The sequence below is a fragment of the Tursiops truncatus genome, chromosome 3 (assembly GCF_011762595.2).
Source record: "Tursiops truncatus isolate mTurTru1 chromosome 3, mTurTru1.mat.Y, whole genome shotgun sequence".
Taxonomy (NCBI): Eukaryota; Metazoa; Chordata; class Mammalia; order Artiodactyla; family Delphinidae; genus Tursiops; species Tursiops truncatus.
Window position 1 is genome coordinate 153,547,460 of NC_047036.1, and position 15,186 is coordinate 153,562,645.

At 37.8% G+C, this 15,186-nt stretch overlaps 1 protein-coding gene across 7 annotated transcripts in view; it reads left to right on the forward strand.

Moving 5' to 3' along the window:
• MAPK9 (mitogen-activated protein kinase 9) overlaps positions 1-12,848 on the forward strand; it is a 66,853-nt gene extending 54,005 nt beyond the window's left edge. For 6 of the 7 annotated variants that reach the window (XM_033853672.2, XM_033853674.2, XM_033853673.2 and 3 more), the window contains 6 exons: positions 893-964; positions 4,150-4,332; positions 5,343-5,467; positions 6,490-6,553; positions 8,308-8,379; positions 9,742-12,848. In XM_033853672.2, coding sequence (XP_033709563.1) covers positions 893-964; positions 4,150-4,332; positions 5,343-5,467; positions 6,490-6,553; positions 8,308-8,379; positions 9,742-9,884 — 659 coding nt within the window. In that variant the 3' untranslated portion in view covers positions 9,885-12,848. Of the gene's footprint in view, positions 1-892; positions 965-4,149; positions 4,333-5,342; positions 5,468-6,489; positions 6,554-8,307; positions 8,380-9,736 lie in introns of all 7 variants that reach the window. The other variant, XM_033853675.2, reaches the window with a different exon arrangement.
• The last annotated feature ends 2,338 nt before the right edge of the window (positions 12,849-15,186 follow it).

Sequence of the window (15,186 nt, forward strand, 5' to 3'; positions counted from 1 at the left end):
AAAGAATCTGAAAGTTTGCCTAAGTCATCTGAAATGAGTTGTGCTTCAAGTTTATTCAGATGTTTTATAACCTGTGCTCCCATTCTGAGAGACACAGCTCTGTGGGCTTCCAGTCCTCTGTGGACATGAGAGAAAATTAGGTCCCCTGTTAGTTCTCTCACCCCACCCCCAGCAGCAGGGGCAATAAATAGCCCTCTGCCTGGTCACCTGAGGCCTGTAATTCAGCTGGGCCCCCACAGAAGATGGTGAACAGCCAGAAGCTGGGGCACCTCTGGCCCTCACCTGGAGCCCAGACAAGCCTGTCCCTGTGAGGCCCTGCTGACTTGACAGTTTAAAAAGGATCATTCTGGAGGTGTGGTGTTCATATTTTACAAAAGTCCTGCTGACAATCTGGGTTTGTCTTTGTTTGGGAGGGGGTTTGAGAAAGGACATGTGTTGGAGGGTCTCTGGCTGGTTTTAATCACCTGGTATTTGGTAGTGGACATCTGGTCTGTCGGGTGCATCATGGCAGAAATGGTCCTCCATAAAGTCCTGTTCCCAGGAAGAGACTGTATCCTTCACAGGGAGAGACCCAGCACTAACCACGAAGGCTGGGGGCACGGGTGGGCATGTGCCTGGAAACAGCTTTGTGGGGACAGGCACTTCTTTTTTTGGGACTTTGTTTGTTTCTGAAGCTGTAAAGTATTGCACTCTTTGGCACTAAAAGCCCAGATTGCTGCAAACCGAAGGCCAAAATAGAGGTCAGCAATATTTCATACTGTGTAAAAAAGTTCACCCGTTACTAGCAATTTATTTTCCTTGTTTGTGTGTTTAGTACACTGTTAGAATCCTTTTCCTCACCTTTGTTTTGTTCATGGCACTTCATAATTTTGTCATTTCACTTTATTTTCAGTTGATATCTGGTCAGTGGGTTGCATCATGGGAGAGCTGGTGAAAGGTTGTGTGATATTCCAAGGCACTGATCGTATCCTTCCCGGGGGACCTTCCCGGCCATGTTTTCCATAAATACCAAGGGCAGCAGGAGGTCAAAAGGAAAATGTCATAATTCTAGACTGTATTCTAAGGGGGTCTTGATTATGTTTGTTAAATTAGTGTCACACACCAAATGGTTCAATTTTATGTTTCTTTTTTGCTTGACTACCTGTAACAATTTTATTGAGGCATAGAATTAAGTTAAACCAATTTATATTAGTTCTTAATTTTATTAAAAATAGCTTATAAGAAATGTATTTACTCTTTGACAAATGTATTCTGATATTTAAATGAAAATTCTGTTTAGTTAATTCAGTTAATTTAGCTATCTAGAAAGTTGTTGTCTAAATTTAATAGGCCAATAATTTGTAATTTGTTTAATTTGTTTAATATACTATTTCATTAGTTACCAAGATGAATTAAAATATTTTCCTCCAAAGTAAGAACTGAAGCACACTACATAAAGACCTAAATGAAAAAGATTAAAGTAAAAAGTTTGTGAGAAACAATATTTGCTACATTTTTTTGTTTTGTTACTCTTCTGACATTTTGTAGAAAATTTTAGAAGATCCACTTAGGTTATTTTGTGACACACTGGGGAAGTTTAACAGACATTTAAATAAATATAAAATGCAAAAGGTTAACTTATACTGTGGTCAGCAAATCATATTAATGATATATAGCATAAAGGAGAATAGATATATGATAGTTTCAATAGCTTTCTTTTCTCATATTCCTCATATTCTTCCATCTTCAATATTTTTTGCTCTAACATGGTTTTTCACGTATACCCTTTTTCATTTGTGTTCTAACCACCTAAAATTTTCATTAGTCTTTTGATTTTGTTTTTTGTTATGAAAGTGGTCTCTGCTGGCAGATTGATGGTTATCTTTAAAAGAAATTAAGTTATATAGTCATGTTTTATATGTATTTTATTAAAGTAATTTTAGTTTTTTATAGTTTTATGAGGTTGGTTTATTTGTAATATAAATCCTTCACAACACAGACCTGGAATGAAAAGATTTTATTCCTATCATTTTATTTACCTTCCTTGACATTTTTCACATCACAGATTTTATGTGAAGTTAAATACAGCATTTTATTTTGTTCTAATAAATTTTCTAGCAATTTTCCATAGCCTTACCTTAGATTCAGTTGTTTCAATATGTAAAAAAGGAGATCTTTAATTTGCAAATAAATTCATTTAAAAAGGGAAAAGTTGATGTATTCTAAAGATTGGTTGATTGATTGATTGATCGATTGATAGCCATGCCACAAGTCTTGTGGGATCTTAGTTCCCCCACCAGGGATTGAACCTGGACCCACAGCAGTGAAAGCGCAGAGTCCTAACCACCAGACTGCCAGGGAATGCCCTAAAGATACATAATTAGAAGTATCTACTTAACATTCAGTTTGTCTCAATTTTTAATTCATTTTGTGACTTTCCTTTCTTTAATTAATTAAAGGTTTTCTTCAGAAAGTACAGAAATGAAAAGTGTAGGAACTCTTTGGTACACTATTAAGTAATTTAAAATTCTTTATTTACATATTAACATCTTGCAATGTCAGTAATAATAATTTTATGTATAACGTCACCTACTGTCATTCTCAGAACATACACAGAGATTACATCATTTTCCAAAAGACAATTTTGCTAACTTTTTCCAACATTAGATAGAAAAAGATTCCAGAAACCAGATTGCAGTTCTCAGAGATTTGTTTTAGATTCGTAACCTGAGGTAGAAAAGGAACTCCTGTCCCAACATGGCCTAAGAGAAAGAGAAAGCTTTAGGCAGGCACCTCCCAGAGAGCAAGGGACCCTGGAGTCCAGGAAGCAGGTTACTGAGGGAGGCTCACTGACACTGTCAAAAAGGTGAGGACTGAGAATTGAGGGATGGTCACCTGCAACTTTGATGGGCGCAGTTTTCATGAAGTGATGGGGGAAAAGCCTGATGAGAGGATGTTTAAGAGAGAATATGAGAGACTGGGAGTTAGAGATACAAGTATAGACAACTCTGTTTTGCTGCAAATGGGAATGGTAGCTAAGCTACGATGTTCAGCCAAAGGAGAGTGGCTGTTGCTTTAAGAAGGGAGAAAAAAAATTGTTTGATTGGTGATGGAATCCTCCAGTGGATGGTGTACCAGCAAGAAGAAAGACATTACAGGAAGCGAGAGGGCCTCCTCCTTTGTTCTTTAAAGAACATGTGTCTGTTCCCTAGGTTCTTTCACAGTGATGTCATTTTATTTTTCTAAGACATACCTCAATTAGTCACTTTTTAAAGATGCTGTTTATTTGATTCCTCTGGCTTGCGTTCTCTTGTATAATTTTTATGGTTTTATCAATAGAATCCCTTTCCACATTCATCTTGCCAGTTATCTCAAGCCCCAAGTGAAAGAGGCAAAGCTGGTATTGTCTGCATTTTACAAATAGGAAGGTGAGACCCAAGGGAGATTGACTGCCTGACACCTAGTGAGTGTCTAATACACAATGGAGTCTGAAACCCAGGTCATATACTTTGAAAGGAAATGAAACACACTCCTTTGTATTGCAGTGATGGTCCGGGTCAGTGCCAAGTAAAACAGAATGACCTCTCAAAGCTGTCACTGCTCAATGTAAGCACAGCTACAGTGGGAAAGGACATGGTGAGAGCTCAGAAAGTCCAGAGCCTTGGCTCCTGCCCACCCCCTCATGCACCCCATCCCTCCAGGCCTGCCTCGCAGGGGTGGCTCCCAGCTGTAAATTGAGCAATCAGATAGGTCTCTCTACTTTAGGGAGCTTTAGATCTAACATAGTTTTATTATGAGAACTGATTTCAATTTGCCTATATAATTACTACCTAATTTCATGTTTAAGCCTTTCAGTCATAGGTATTCTTCAGTTACAAGATAACTTTATTTTGATCTAGAATGGGAAGGCATATAGACTTCATCGTGTTGATTTAATAAACTGTGATCAGAGTTTATAAAGATGCAGAGTTTTTTTTAAATAGTCTTAACTTGGAGCCCAAACCTTTTTCGAATATTATTTCAGAATGCTTCTGCTGACCCAGTGAGGTGGCCTGGTTAATTACTTGTTGATAAGTATAAATATAATTTAAGTTTTTCTTTGAATGATGCTACTTTATGTAATATGAATATAAGGCATTTCAGTTGTATTTTCCTCAAGAGACTCCTTAGATATTGATCAGTGGAATAAAGTTATTGAGCAGCTAGGAACACCATCTGCAGATTTCATGAAGAAACTTCAGCCAACTGTGAGGAATTACGTAGAAAACAGACCAAAGTATCCTGGAATCAAATTTGAAGAACTCTTTCCAGATTGGATATTCCCATCAGAATCTGAACGAGACAAAATTAAAAGTAAGATATCATTTTTTCTTATACTGGGTGAAGCTTTCACTTTATGTTTGCATTCTAAAACCTGTGAACATTGAGAGACAAAATAGTTGAAACCCTCAAAGTCATTTACAGGTAAGATGAAGGCATTTCAGAAAGAAAGCTTAAAGACCTAGAAGTTTTGTCCTCAATAAAGTGACGTAACTGAAGCCTGTGGTCAAAATATTTACATCAGTCTGAAAGACTCTTATGTTAATTACAGCAAATGGAATTCAAACAGTTTTCAGGTATAAAGAATACTTGAATACAGATTCTAGCCCAGTTGAACAGTCAGAAATTTTAAAAGGCTCCTTCTCCCCTTCTCCTGTGCTTATCACTAAGTGTTTTAAGGGAAAGAATAGATTTCTCTCTACATCAAGATAAACTGTGCCTCATTCAGAAAAGCCCCATCTCTTCTTTGCCTATACTAGTGAATTTTAATTGCTAAAACCTAGGTGAGCCTTATATTTAACCAAGTTATCGAAGTTGTTGGATTTTTTTCTAACTACTAATCTCTAGATTTTAAAAAAAGTGTATGTTGCCAACATTGTATAGAGGTAGGCAAAGCAGAGGTATCTGTGAAGTGTTCTATACTGTGCAAATATGAAATCATTGTGTGGCTTAGTCTGTTCTAATTTCACTTCGATGTGGCATCAAGAAAAAACACTTGCCTCTGCTTCATGCCTGCATTCTTGGCAGTGACACCCTTAGCTTAGCTCCTGCACCCTCCCTGGATGTGGCTTCTCAGCCTTGTGCCCTGTCCTTCTCCCTTCCAAATTCAGAAGCTGAAAGCACATTTGAAAGCCTGGTTTGTAGTGGAAGTGGCTGCTTGACTTACTGTTAAAGAAAAAGACTCTAATAATCTTGAAGCTATCAACAATTTCTCAAAGTTAATATATTTTTGTTCTGTCTCTGCTATCACATTTAGTTCTTTATTGTGTGATTTTCAGGTTAACGGTATTACTTTATTAATCTAATATTTGTTTTTACCCTAGCAAGTCAAGCCAGAGACTTACTATCAAAAATGTTAGTGATAGATCCCGACAAGCGAATCTCTGTAGATGAAGCTTTGCGTCACCCTTATATCACTGTTTGGTATGACCCTGCTGAAGCAGAAGCGGTAAGCATCTATTTTGAAAAGACTTATGTGTAAAGGCAGGGCATACATTTCCTTGGACCTTCTGTCTGTTAGTCTGGAATGGGTACATAAAGTCCTAGATTTAAAAGGACTCCTGATTACAACGAGGCCATGTAACATGGCTCACAACCCCTTTTGGGACTCTTGTTAGTGGGGCTCTACTCAGAGTACCTCAGGAGTGAACATGTTTATGCTGTGGTGATATAATTATCTTCATTTATGCAGATGCTGATGTGTGATCATAATATCACCTTTTTTAGGCATCCATTTGTGTACCTGGCACTGTGCCTTGGGCTTTGCTTTACATCATCTTGTTTAGGCACCCAGTCAGGCTAAGAAACTTCCTGAAAATCACAAGTTTGTTCATCCTTCCCCAGAGGTACCTGCTAGGGGGGTTCCACTTCTGAGTTTGGTGCTCATGTGCATTTTTCTGTAGCAGCATTGGTATGGATGGTCTTTAGTTGGAAGTGAAATAACCACATAGTGGCATGCTCATTATTATGTCTTGGCCTATGCATTTAACCACCATTTTAAACATTGTTTTATATGAAAAGAATTTGATTTATAAACACATGATTTTAAGCAAATTTTTGAAGCAGTCCATTTATGAATTGGGGGTTGAGTTTGGGAGTTCTAACAGGAAGAAATATAAACCTGAAATGTGTTTTGCAGCTTCTGTATTTCATAGCACAGTACCTTGTCCAGGGTGGATCTCTAAGAAGCAGCCTGTGATTACTAATTTTATAATTACATTTGGGCAGATGTCTTTAGAGTGTGATTATTAAGAGGACTATAATGCTCTATTTTTTTGGTTAACTTTTCCTCAATTATTTTGATTCTGAAACTGATGGAAATCATACTTATAAAGAAATCTTTAATAAGCCAAGTATTTAATGAAACTACATCCATATTATAAATATTTTAGAAGTCTTACAAAGTGATTCTTTTTCTTCATGCCTCATTATTTTTTTAACTATTGACTTTAGCTGTAATTTAACTTTTAGCCACCACCTCAAATTTATGATGCCCAGTTGGAAGAAAGAGAACATGCAATTGAAGAATGGAAAGGTAAAGACGGAACTTATTTTGATTGTTACTTATGACATTTCTTGCAATGGGGCAAGATTTTTAAAAAAGTGTATGTTGCCAACATTGTATACAGGTAGGCAAAGCAGAGGTATCTGTGAAGTGTTCTATACTGTGCAAATATGAAATCATTGTGTGGCTTAGTCTGTTCTAATTTCACTTCGATGTGGCATCAAGAAAAAACACTTGCCTCTGCTTCATGCCTGCACTTTTTGACAATAGCCTTTCTAAGAGAGGGTTGAGAAACCCTGAAGCCCATTTATCCTCTCTCTTCCTATTTCCCAGTAGAAAAAGAACTTGAAGATAACAGAATTAGAGAGGAACGTGTATGAATTGCATATTATTTGCTTCAAAAGAGAAAAATAAAGGCTTTTTCACACAATCTTACATTATCAAATCTTGGTTTGTAAACTAAACTCAGTGATTGTATCACACTTACCTTGACAACATGTTGCAAATTGTTGAGTAACCCCAATTCACAGGTCTCTGTAAAGCAGACGTGGGAGACCCCACTGGGGTCATGTGAACTTCTGCTGTATTTGTAAGCCATGTAGTTATATATGTGTTTTAAAATAAGAGTTTGGGGAAAATTGCAGATCAAAAATATGCAGATAGTTATTATTACCACTCTAAGATTAACCAAACAACCCACAGCAAACTAAACCAGTAAAAAAGAGGCTGAACTAAAAATTTTTCATTAAAAAGAAGAATCAGTAGTAATTGAGAACTATGGTCAGCGCAAGTCAAACATGGTGATGTGTCCTTCCCAAGAGCCCCTCCCCGGGATATAGGGATACCAACAACCTGCATGTGCACACACCCATAGGCCTCACTAACTGCTTGCAATATGCTAATTTTATTTCATGAATAGCAAAATTTTAGGAAGCTGCTTAGTTAATAGGTAATTAGTTTTTCTTACAAATGAAAATTGAGGAAAACTGAGATTGAAGCCAAGAAAAAACTTAGGTAATTAGATTAATTTCTGACCAATCTGGAGGGGTTATATTTGGAGAACCACAGTAAAGATGGAGGAAAACATGTGCAAAAAGATGTGAGAGTATCCAGTACTTAAACTGTTCTGTTAGAGCCACTTTGCTAGTACTTTCCCTCCCTCTCTCCCCACCTCTCTCCCTCTGTGTGTCTCTCTCATTCTCTCTCCCTCACCCCCACTTTGTAAAACCCCCATCATGGATCCAGAGCTGCCATACATTTTTGGCTGTCTTTTTTTTTTTGGCTGTGTTGGGTCTTGATTGCGTGCGGGCTTTCTCTAGTTGCGGCGAGTGGGGGCTACTCTTTGTTGCAGCGCACAGGCGGTGGCTTCTCTTGTGGAGCACGGGCTCTAGATGTCCAAGCTTCCGTAGTTGTGGCACGCGGGCTCAGTAGTTATGGCTTGCGGGGTCTAGAGCACAGGCTCAGTAGTTGTGGCACATGGGCTTAGCTGCTCTGCAGCATGTGGGATCCCGGACCAGGGATCGAACCCATGTCCCCTGCATTGGCAGGCAGATTGTTAACCATTGCGCCACCAGGGAAGTCCCTGGCTGTCTTAATAGCTGGGTTGAAGAGATATAATGGATCAAATTATATTTTGGTCTAGGTAAACTATATTACTTAATTGTCTATCACAATTAAAAATAGCACATCACAGTGCCCTTGGAGTGGTTCCAATTGATTTGGAAGCAGTATTTTGAGATGCAAAGAAACTGATGAAGCATTTTAACTTGCATTTCTATTTGAAGAGCTAATTTACAAAGAAGTAATGGATTGGGAAGAAAGAAGCAAGAATGGTGTTGTGAAAGATCAACCTTCAGGTTAGTGATTGCTTTAATAGTTTGACTGCATAATATTTTTCTTTCCCTATTCATTTTTTATAAGTGGCAACAGTGTGTTAAGTGCCAGCTTGACCAGCATTGGATTTGAAAACTCCTTATGTGAAATAGTCTTCTCCTTTTCGGTTTGTCCTGGTGGTGGCAGCTAACATTTTACTGTTGTGCCAGGCAGCGAACCAACTATATTATAAACATTCTTGTTTCATCCTTGTAACAGCTGCTGTCAGTTTTGTTAATAGATAAGGAAATTGAATTTAAAGCCTTTTCAATGTGCATGACCCTCGTTGTACTGCCCCTAACCAGTTAAAAACGAAAATTAATGTGAATCTAGATAAAATGGAATTGGGTTTTCTTTTGAGAAAATTGTTCATATAATTCTCTCATCTTTCTACATGTTTTACTTAGTGGTAGAAGTCTGACAATTAGGTAATTGTATGAGTATTAAAGACATAGTATATATGGTGTCCTGTAGGGTTCTACTTAAACAAAACTCTTTAGTTATATTTATTTTCTCACTCCACTCCCACTGGAAAGTGCATGCACACACACACACGTAAGTACATGTTGGACTGCTTCTTATTCTTGAATTTTATATTCAGCATGACAAATGTGTCAAGTGTCTAGAGATTATATAACTTCAATACGAATTTAGGTGCTCGTTGTTAACTCAGCACAAATTTAAGACTTACCTCTGGGAACCTGGATGTTTTGTTTTTGTTCAAACCAGACTAAAATATAGATAGTAGGAAATAGGATAGTTTCATTTGCCTTAACATGTCAGCTTTGGGGATTTAGAAAGCAAAAATAAAATGAACAAGAGTCCACTAATTTTTTTTCCTTTTTTAATTTGCATGTAATCCTTCTTTTAGAAGGTATTTTTATTGCAAAAGAATTTTTCAAAGGTTGATGCTTTTTTCCTTGGACTAAGTGTTTATGATTATAATTGAAATGTCTGATGACACTTGAATCCTACTTGGGCTTAAGCCTTTTGTGATACTGATAGTTTTAGGATAAATTCAGCAATTTTCTTTTAATATCTTTTTAAAACCAGCAGGTATTTTTAAAGAAGTTAATAACATGATTATACATGAGTACATGTATGATGTTTAGCCACTGGGAAGAAAGAGAATATTGCAGGGAAAGACGGAGGAATAATTGGGATTTTGAGCCTAAAGAAAGACTCCAGGAAAAGTTCAAAATATATAGTCAAGTAACTTCTTGCTTATACTAATAGTATAGGAAACTACAAAAGGACAGAGCTGAGAAATGACCTGAAGTCTCGTTGCCTGGATTTGCAGCAATGTCGTGCCTCAGATTTTATTATATTTGGTTTTCTTAGCACAGATGCAGCAGTAAGTAGCAACGCCACTCCTTCTCAGTCGTCGTCTATCAATGACATTTCATCCATGTCCACTGAGCAGACGCTGGCCTCAGACACAGACAGCAGTCTGGATGCCTCAACAGGACCCCTTGAAGGTTGTCGATGATAAGTTAGAAATAGCAAGCTTGTCATCAGTGAAGGAACTCTCGCTTCCATGGGCCTGAAATACTTGGGAGTTGATGGAACCAAATAGAAAAACTCCATGTTCTGCATGTAAGAAACACGATGCCTTGCCCCTACTCAGTCGTACTAGGCTTGCCTTGCTTAGATTATAAAATGAAGCAGATTATGTCTAAAGAAAAAAAGTGCAAACCACACTTTTAGAGATTTTGTTCAAGGTCATTTCAGGTGAGCAATTAGAATAGATGAATTTTTTCTTAAGTTGTACAGTAATAGTGACAGTTTCTCATCCTCAGTAACCGTTGGGACTTATATGCATGTGACCACAAATGCTTGCTCAGACTTGCCCTCTAGCACTTTGGAAATCAGTATTTATAAAGCCAAATAATCTTCAAGGTAGTGCTGCTTCTAGAATTGTCTCTTAATCCTCTTAAGTAATTTGGTGTCTGTCCAGAAAAATAGATTTATGTGTATTAATTGGCCACCATCATATTATCATATATTACCTTCTTTTAGGGTATGAGTTATTTTCTTTCGTATTTCAGAAGGAATATAATTAAATCTATAAATTTAAAATGTAACTTTTCTTAAATTTGTCATGTTTGGGGCTGAGAATTACCACTGCTAAGACCAGGACACTTTGTTTTCTCTAAATTGTCTTAGTCTAGGTGACTGTACATTCAGCTTTACTGCATGATAAAATTTTAAGTTTTGTTTTGTGCTGCTTAAAACATATATACCTTTAAAATCCTATCTTCCCTATCTCTTTTTTCTTGGTCTTCTGGACTTATTAATTTAAAATGCTACCTAGAACTTCACCTTCTTTATTAGCCACCTAATACCTATGTCAGTAATATGATGGCAAATAGATTCTTGAACCCATCACCTGCTGTTAGAGTAGAATTTTATGAAGTGATCACTGAAGATGATTGCAGTCACTTACTAAGTGCTTGCTTTGCTTGAGCCTGGACTGGGTCCTTTCTTACCTTCTGTCACTCAAGGTGAGATACGTGATTTCACAAGGCAGAGTTTCCCTCTTCCAACACAGCATTCTTACTTGACTTTCTTCTCTGAAAGAAACCACATAAATCCCCCTTTGGTCTGTTTTAGGAAGCAGACTGATTCAGAATGCCTGTTTATGGTTTGTTTTCCACTTTGTGGAGGCATTTCCTTTTCCTAAGGGAAATCCATGAATGTTCTGGAAAAACTTCTGAGGGATATGGAGGAAATACCCTAAAGGGTAATAATTAACTATTGAACATTTTCTGATTTTTAAACTGCTCACCTGAAATTGATACTTTCAGACTCATATGGAAATCATTCAAAGTTCAGTAAAATACTGGGTATTGAAGTGTCATTGCAGAAATGGAGTTACGATGGTCACATACGGCTACCTGTGCTCATAATGCTTTTCCCTTGAGCTTATTCTGTTACAAATTCATATCTTGTGTTTAATTATTTTGGAAGCTATTGAATCAACATTGTTCACATTCTTTAGAATGTGTTCTGAGGAGGAACTTTGATAAGAAAGTTTATTATAAATATTATCTAAAATATATGATTATCTCTACACCAGTTGTATCTTATTGGTCTTATCACTGGAAACTGGAACCCTTGATGAACAAAATTAATATTGAAGTAATAAATAGTTTTATATTGTGAGGTTTAGACACATTCAACTATAAGATGGAAATACTAACTTGAATTGAGGCAGAAACACCTATTACATGGCTTAGGATTATTTTGGTTTTGGAGGCCTGATGGTATTGTGAAGCAAGTTATCACTATACATATATAAACATCTTAAAATGGCCTCCTCTCTAATACACATTCTTTAAAAAGGCTTTACTAAATCTATCTTTAAAGAGAAAAACAAAGGTGAGAGTTTTAAAAATACATTATCTGTCCTAGGCTTATGTATATGCAGCACAGGGATGCTGAGGGCGCATCAAGGTTTCGCTGGGTGATTGTACATTCAGCCAGGCGTCATTTGTAAGTGGAGCTAGGTGCCGCACAGATTGGCTTTCTGCTCACTCATTCCTCTGTGTGTTCACGGATGGAGTCCGTGATGGTGTGGACGGGTTTCCTGCCAAGACCACCTTCCATCAGAGATCAGTGAGTGCACCTAGGACAGGCCACAGGGCTGCAGACAGCCGAGCTCCATAGAAATACCTCACCCCACTTCAGGGTCCTCCCTCCTGAGCCGAGATGTGCCAGGGCCCTGGTGCAGTGCAGATGGTTTCAAACTGCTCTCCATAGATAAATGCTGATGTTGGATAAAGAACTGAAAAATTATGCTCAATTTTTCATCTTTTCTATTTTATTTTTGTAATTTATATTGTACACAACCCTGAAGTAACTATTTTGGACACATATTTTTATAAACCAGGTAATTTATTATTAGCCTGGAATTTGGACTAGGTTCGTTTTGTTTGTTGACTTAGTTTTTTGTTAAAAAGGAAGTGACTGCCTCCCCTATGTCAGGTCTTGATTTCAAGTACAGGTTCCAGAGAGCAGACAGAGTCTGTCAGAGTAGGAGAGCATTCTCAAAACACATCCTGCTCAGTGTTGATCAGCTGTGGAAACAGGAGATGGAAACAGGGCTCTGTGTTTATCTCTGCACCCTGAAACTCAGAGCCGCAGTGCTGAAAGGAGAAAACCCTTGGCAGGGCCCCTTACTGACACCCAGAGTCCATAGTTGAAACACTGAATGGGATACTGGTTTAATCCAGATTTGATGCTGTGTAAGTCATGGTAATGATGTATGATGAATTTGTCTGGTTGATTTCTAATGTAACTCCTCTGGTGTTTCACACTGGTAGTAAACACAGGTGTGACCTTTCAGATTGCATATCTCAAAAGTAACATTGCCTAATGTTTTATAATAAAATATATTATGTGTGTTTTGATTGGTGAAAATAATACAAATACATTTTAAAAGAGAAGTGTATAGCATGTCCAATTTTTGTGGTGTGTTTTTAAGTGACAGTTGACTGTGTATTTCTACATCACCATCTCTGATTACAGATTTAACATGAACACAGGTAGATATTGGAGTGTCATCATTTCAATCAATATTAGCAAATGTTTTTAAATTGAAAAGCAAAACATTTCTGTTAGATCTCTTACTGAAAATATTCTGCAGATTCCTGAATCTGAGTTTTCAAAAACATGCAGTGCAAAATCGAGTATTCGGAGTAATTGTTTTCTCACAAGCTGTGGCCAGAAGAATCCACCAATCCGTCAGTCTTTCCTTGTATTACTTCAAATCGTTAATGGTGCTTGTGTGCTTGTGGGTTTTGTTTTTTTTTACATCTTTATTGGAGTATAATTGCTTTACAGTGGTGTGTTAGTTTCTGCTTTATAACAAAGTGAATCAGTTATACATATACATATGTTCCCATATCTCTTCCCTCTTGCATCTCCCTCCCTCCCACCCTATCCCATCCCTCTAGGTGGTCACAAAGCACCAAGCTGATCTCCCTGTGCCATGCTTATGCTTCCCACTAGCTATCTATTTTACGTTTGGTAGTGTATATATGTCCATGCCACTCTCTTGCTTTGTCACAGCTTACCCTTACCCCTCCCCATATCCTCAAGTCCATTCTCTAGTAGGTCTGTGTCTTTATTCCCATCTTACCCCTAGGTTCTTCATGACAATTTTTTTTCTTAAATTCCATATATATGTGTTAGCATACGGTATTTGTCTTTCTCCTTCTGACTTACTTCACTCTGTATGACAGACTCTAGGTCCATCCACCTCATTACAAATAGCTCAATTTCGTTTCTTTTTATGGCTGAGTAATATTCCATTGTATATATGTGCCACATCTTCTTTATCCATTCATCCAATGATGGACACTTACGTTGTTTCCATCTCCGGGCTATTGTAAATAGAGCTGCAGTGAACATTTTGGTACATGACTCTTTTTGAATTATGGTTTTCTCGGGGTATATGCCCAGTAGTGGGATTGCTGGGTCATATGGTAGTTCTATTTATAGTTTTTTTTAAGGAACCTTCATACTGTTCTCCATAGTGGCTGTACCAATTCACATTCCCACCAGCAGTGCAAGAGTGTTCCCTTTTCTCCACACCCTCTCCAGCATTGTGCTTGTGGTTTTGTGCATGGATGAGCCTCTTTCATTTTGCTTCTGGTTTTGAGGCACTTTAGGATGTTTACTACTTAAAACCATAGGAATAGAAGGGCCCACAATGGCTCACTCTCTTCACTGCTTTAAGGACTAGAATCATTCCAGATGGATGAGTATCAATCTTAATTTTAAAGGTTTCTAGAAAAGGAAAACATTTCTCTTGAAAATGATCTAGGTTCCATTTCTCTATCTTACCCCCTTCCTACTTTCAGAGTAGATAGTACTAAAATACTTTTAATTTATTGACTTAAATGGTACATGTAGGTGGGTGGGATTTTTTTTTGGTGGGAGAAGGGGTAGTATTTCAGAATAACTTAGGATATACTTTCCTGAAGATTCTGTAGCTACTTGTGTGAATTTAAGTGTAAGCTTACCTTTGACAATAAGGTGGTTATTTGATATTTTTGGTCTTTAATCAGGAAAGGTGGTAATAAAATCCATAATAACAGTGACAGATTGGCCAGTGACATCTCTTTGAAGCCAAATGTGACCATGATTTAAGAGGGATGTGCCTGTCATGGCCATTGGGAACCTTTCATTTGCTGTGTCCTCAGGGCTCAGGGGTCCTTGTGAACAAGGGTGTTTGCTGTGCTATTTCTGTGCTGTGGGGTTTTAGTGTTGGAAGGGAAATCCAGAATCAGTTCTCTAACCCCCTGCACAACAGTGAGGAAGCTGCAGCCCCTGACCCACATCAGGAAGGGAGCAGCAGAATTGCCCTCAGAGTGCTGTCACACTCGTGCAGATCTTACTCTTATAGTCGTGAACACCTTTGAGAGTCTGATGAAAACTGTGATCCTCTCCTTAGAAAAAGGCCATGAGCACAAAATTTTGCCAAACTTTCTGAGGAATCCTGAACCCTGGTGGATACCATGTTAAGAGCCCCTTTCTAGAAGCAGCTTCTAGATGCTTTGTGGTCTTAGAGGGAAGCAGAGCCTGAAGGAGAGTTCTGCTGGCCTTTTCTGCTCTTAGTGGTTCTGACACTTTTACATACAGATCTTGGGTATAAATAGGGACATTTTTACTCTGAGCCCCAGCACAAGTCAGTGTTCTTGTTCTGTGTCAAAAAGAGCATATAGAGTCTCAGTTCAGTGAAATGGATCATTTACAGTATTCCTTCCACATGGAACTTAGGTGCA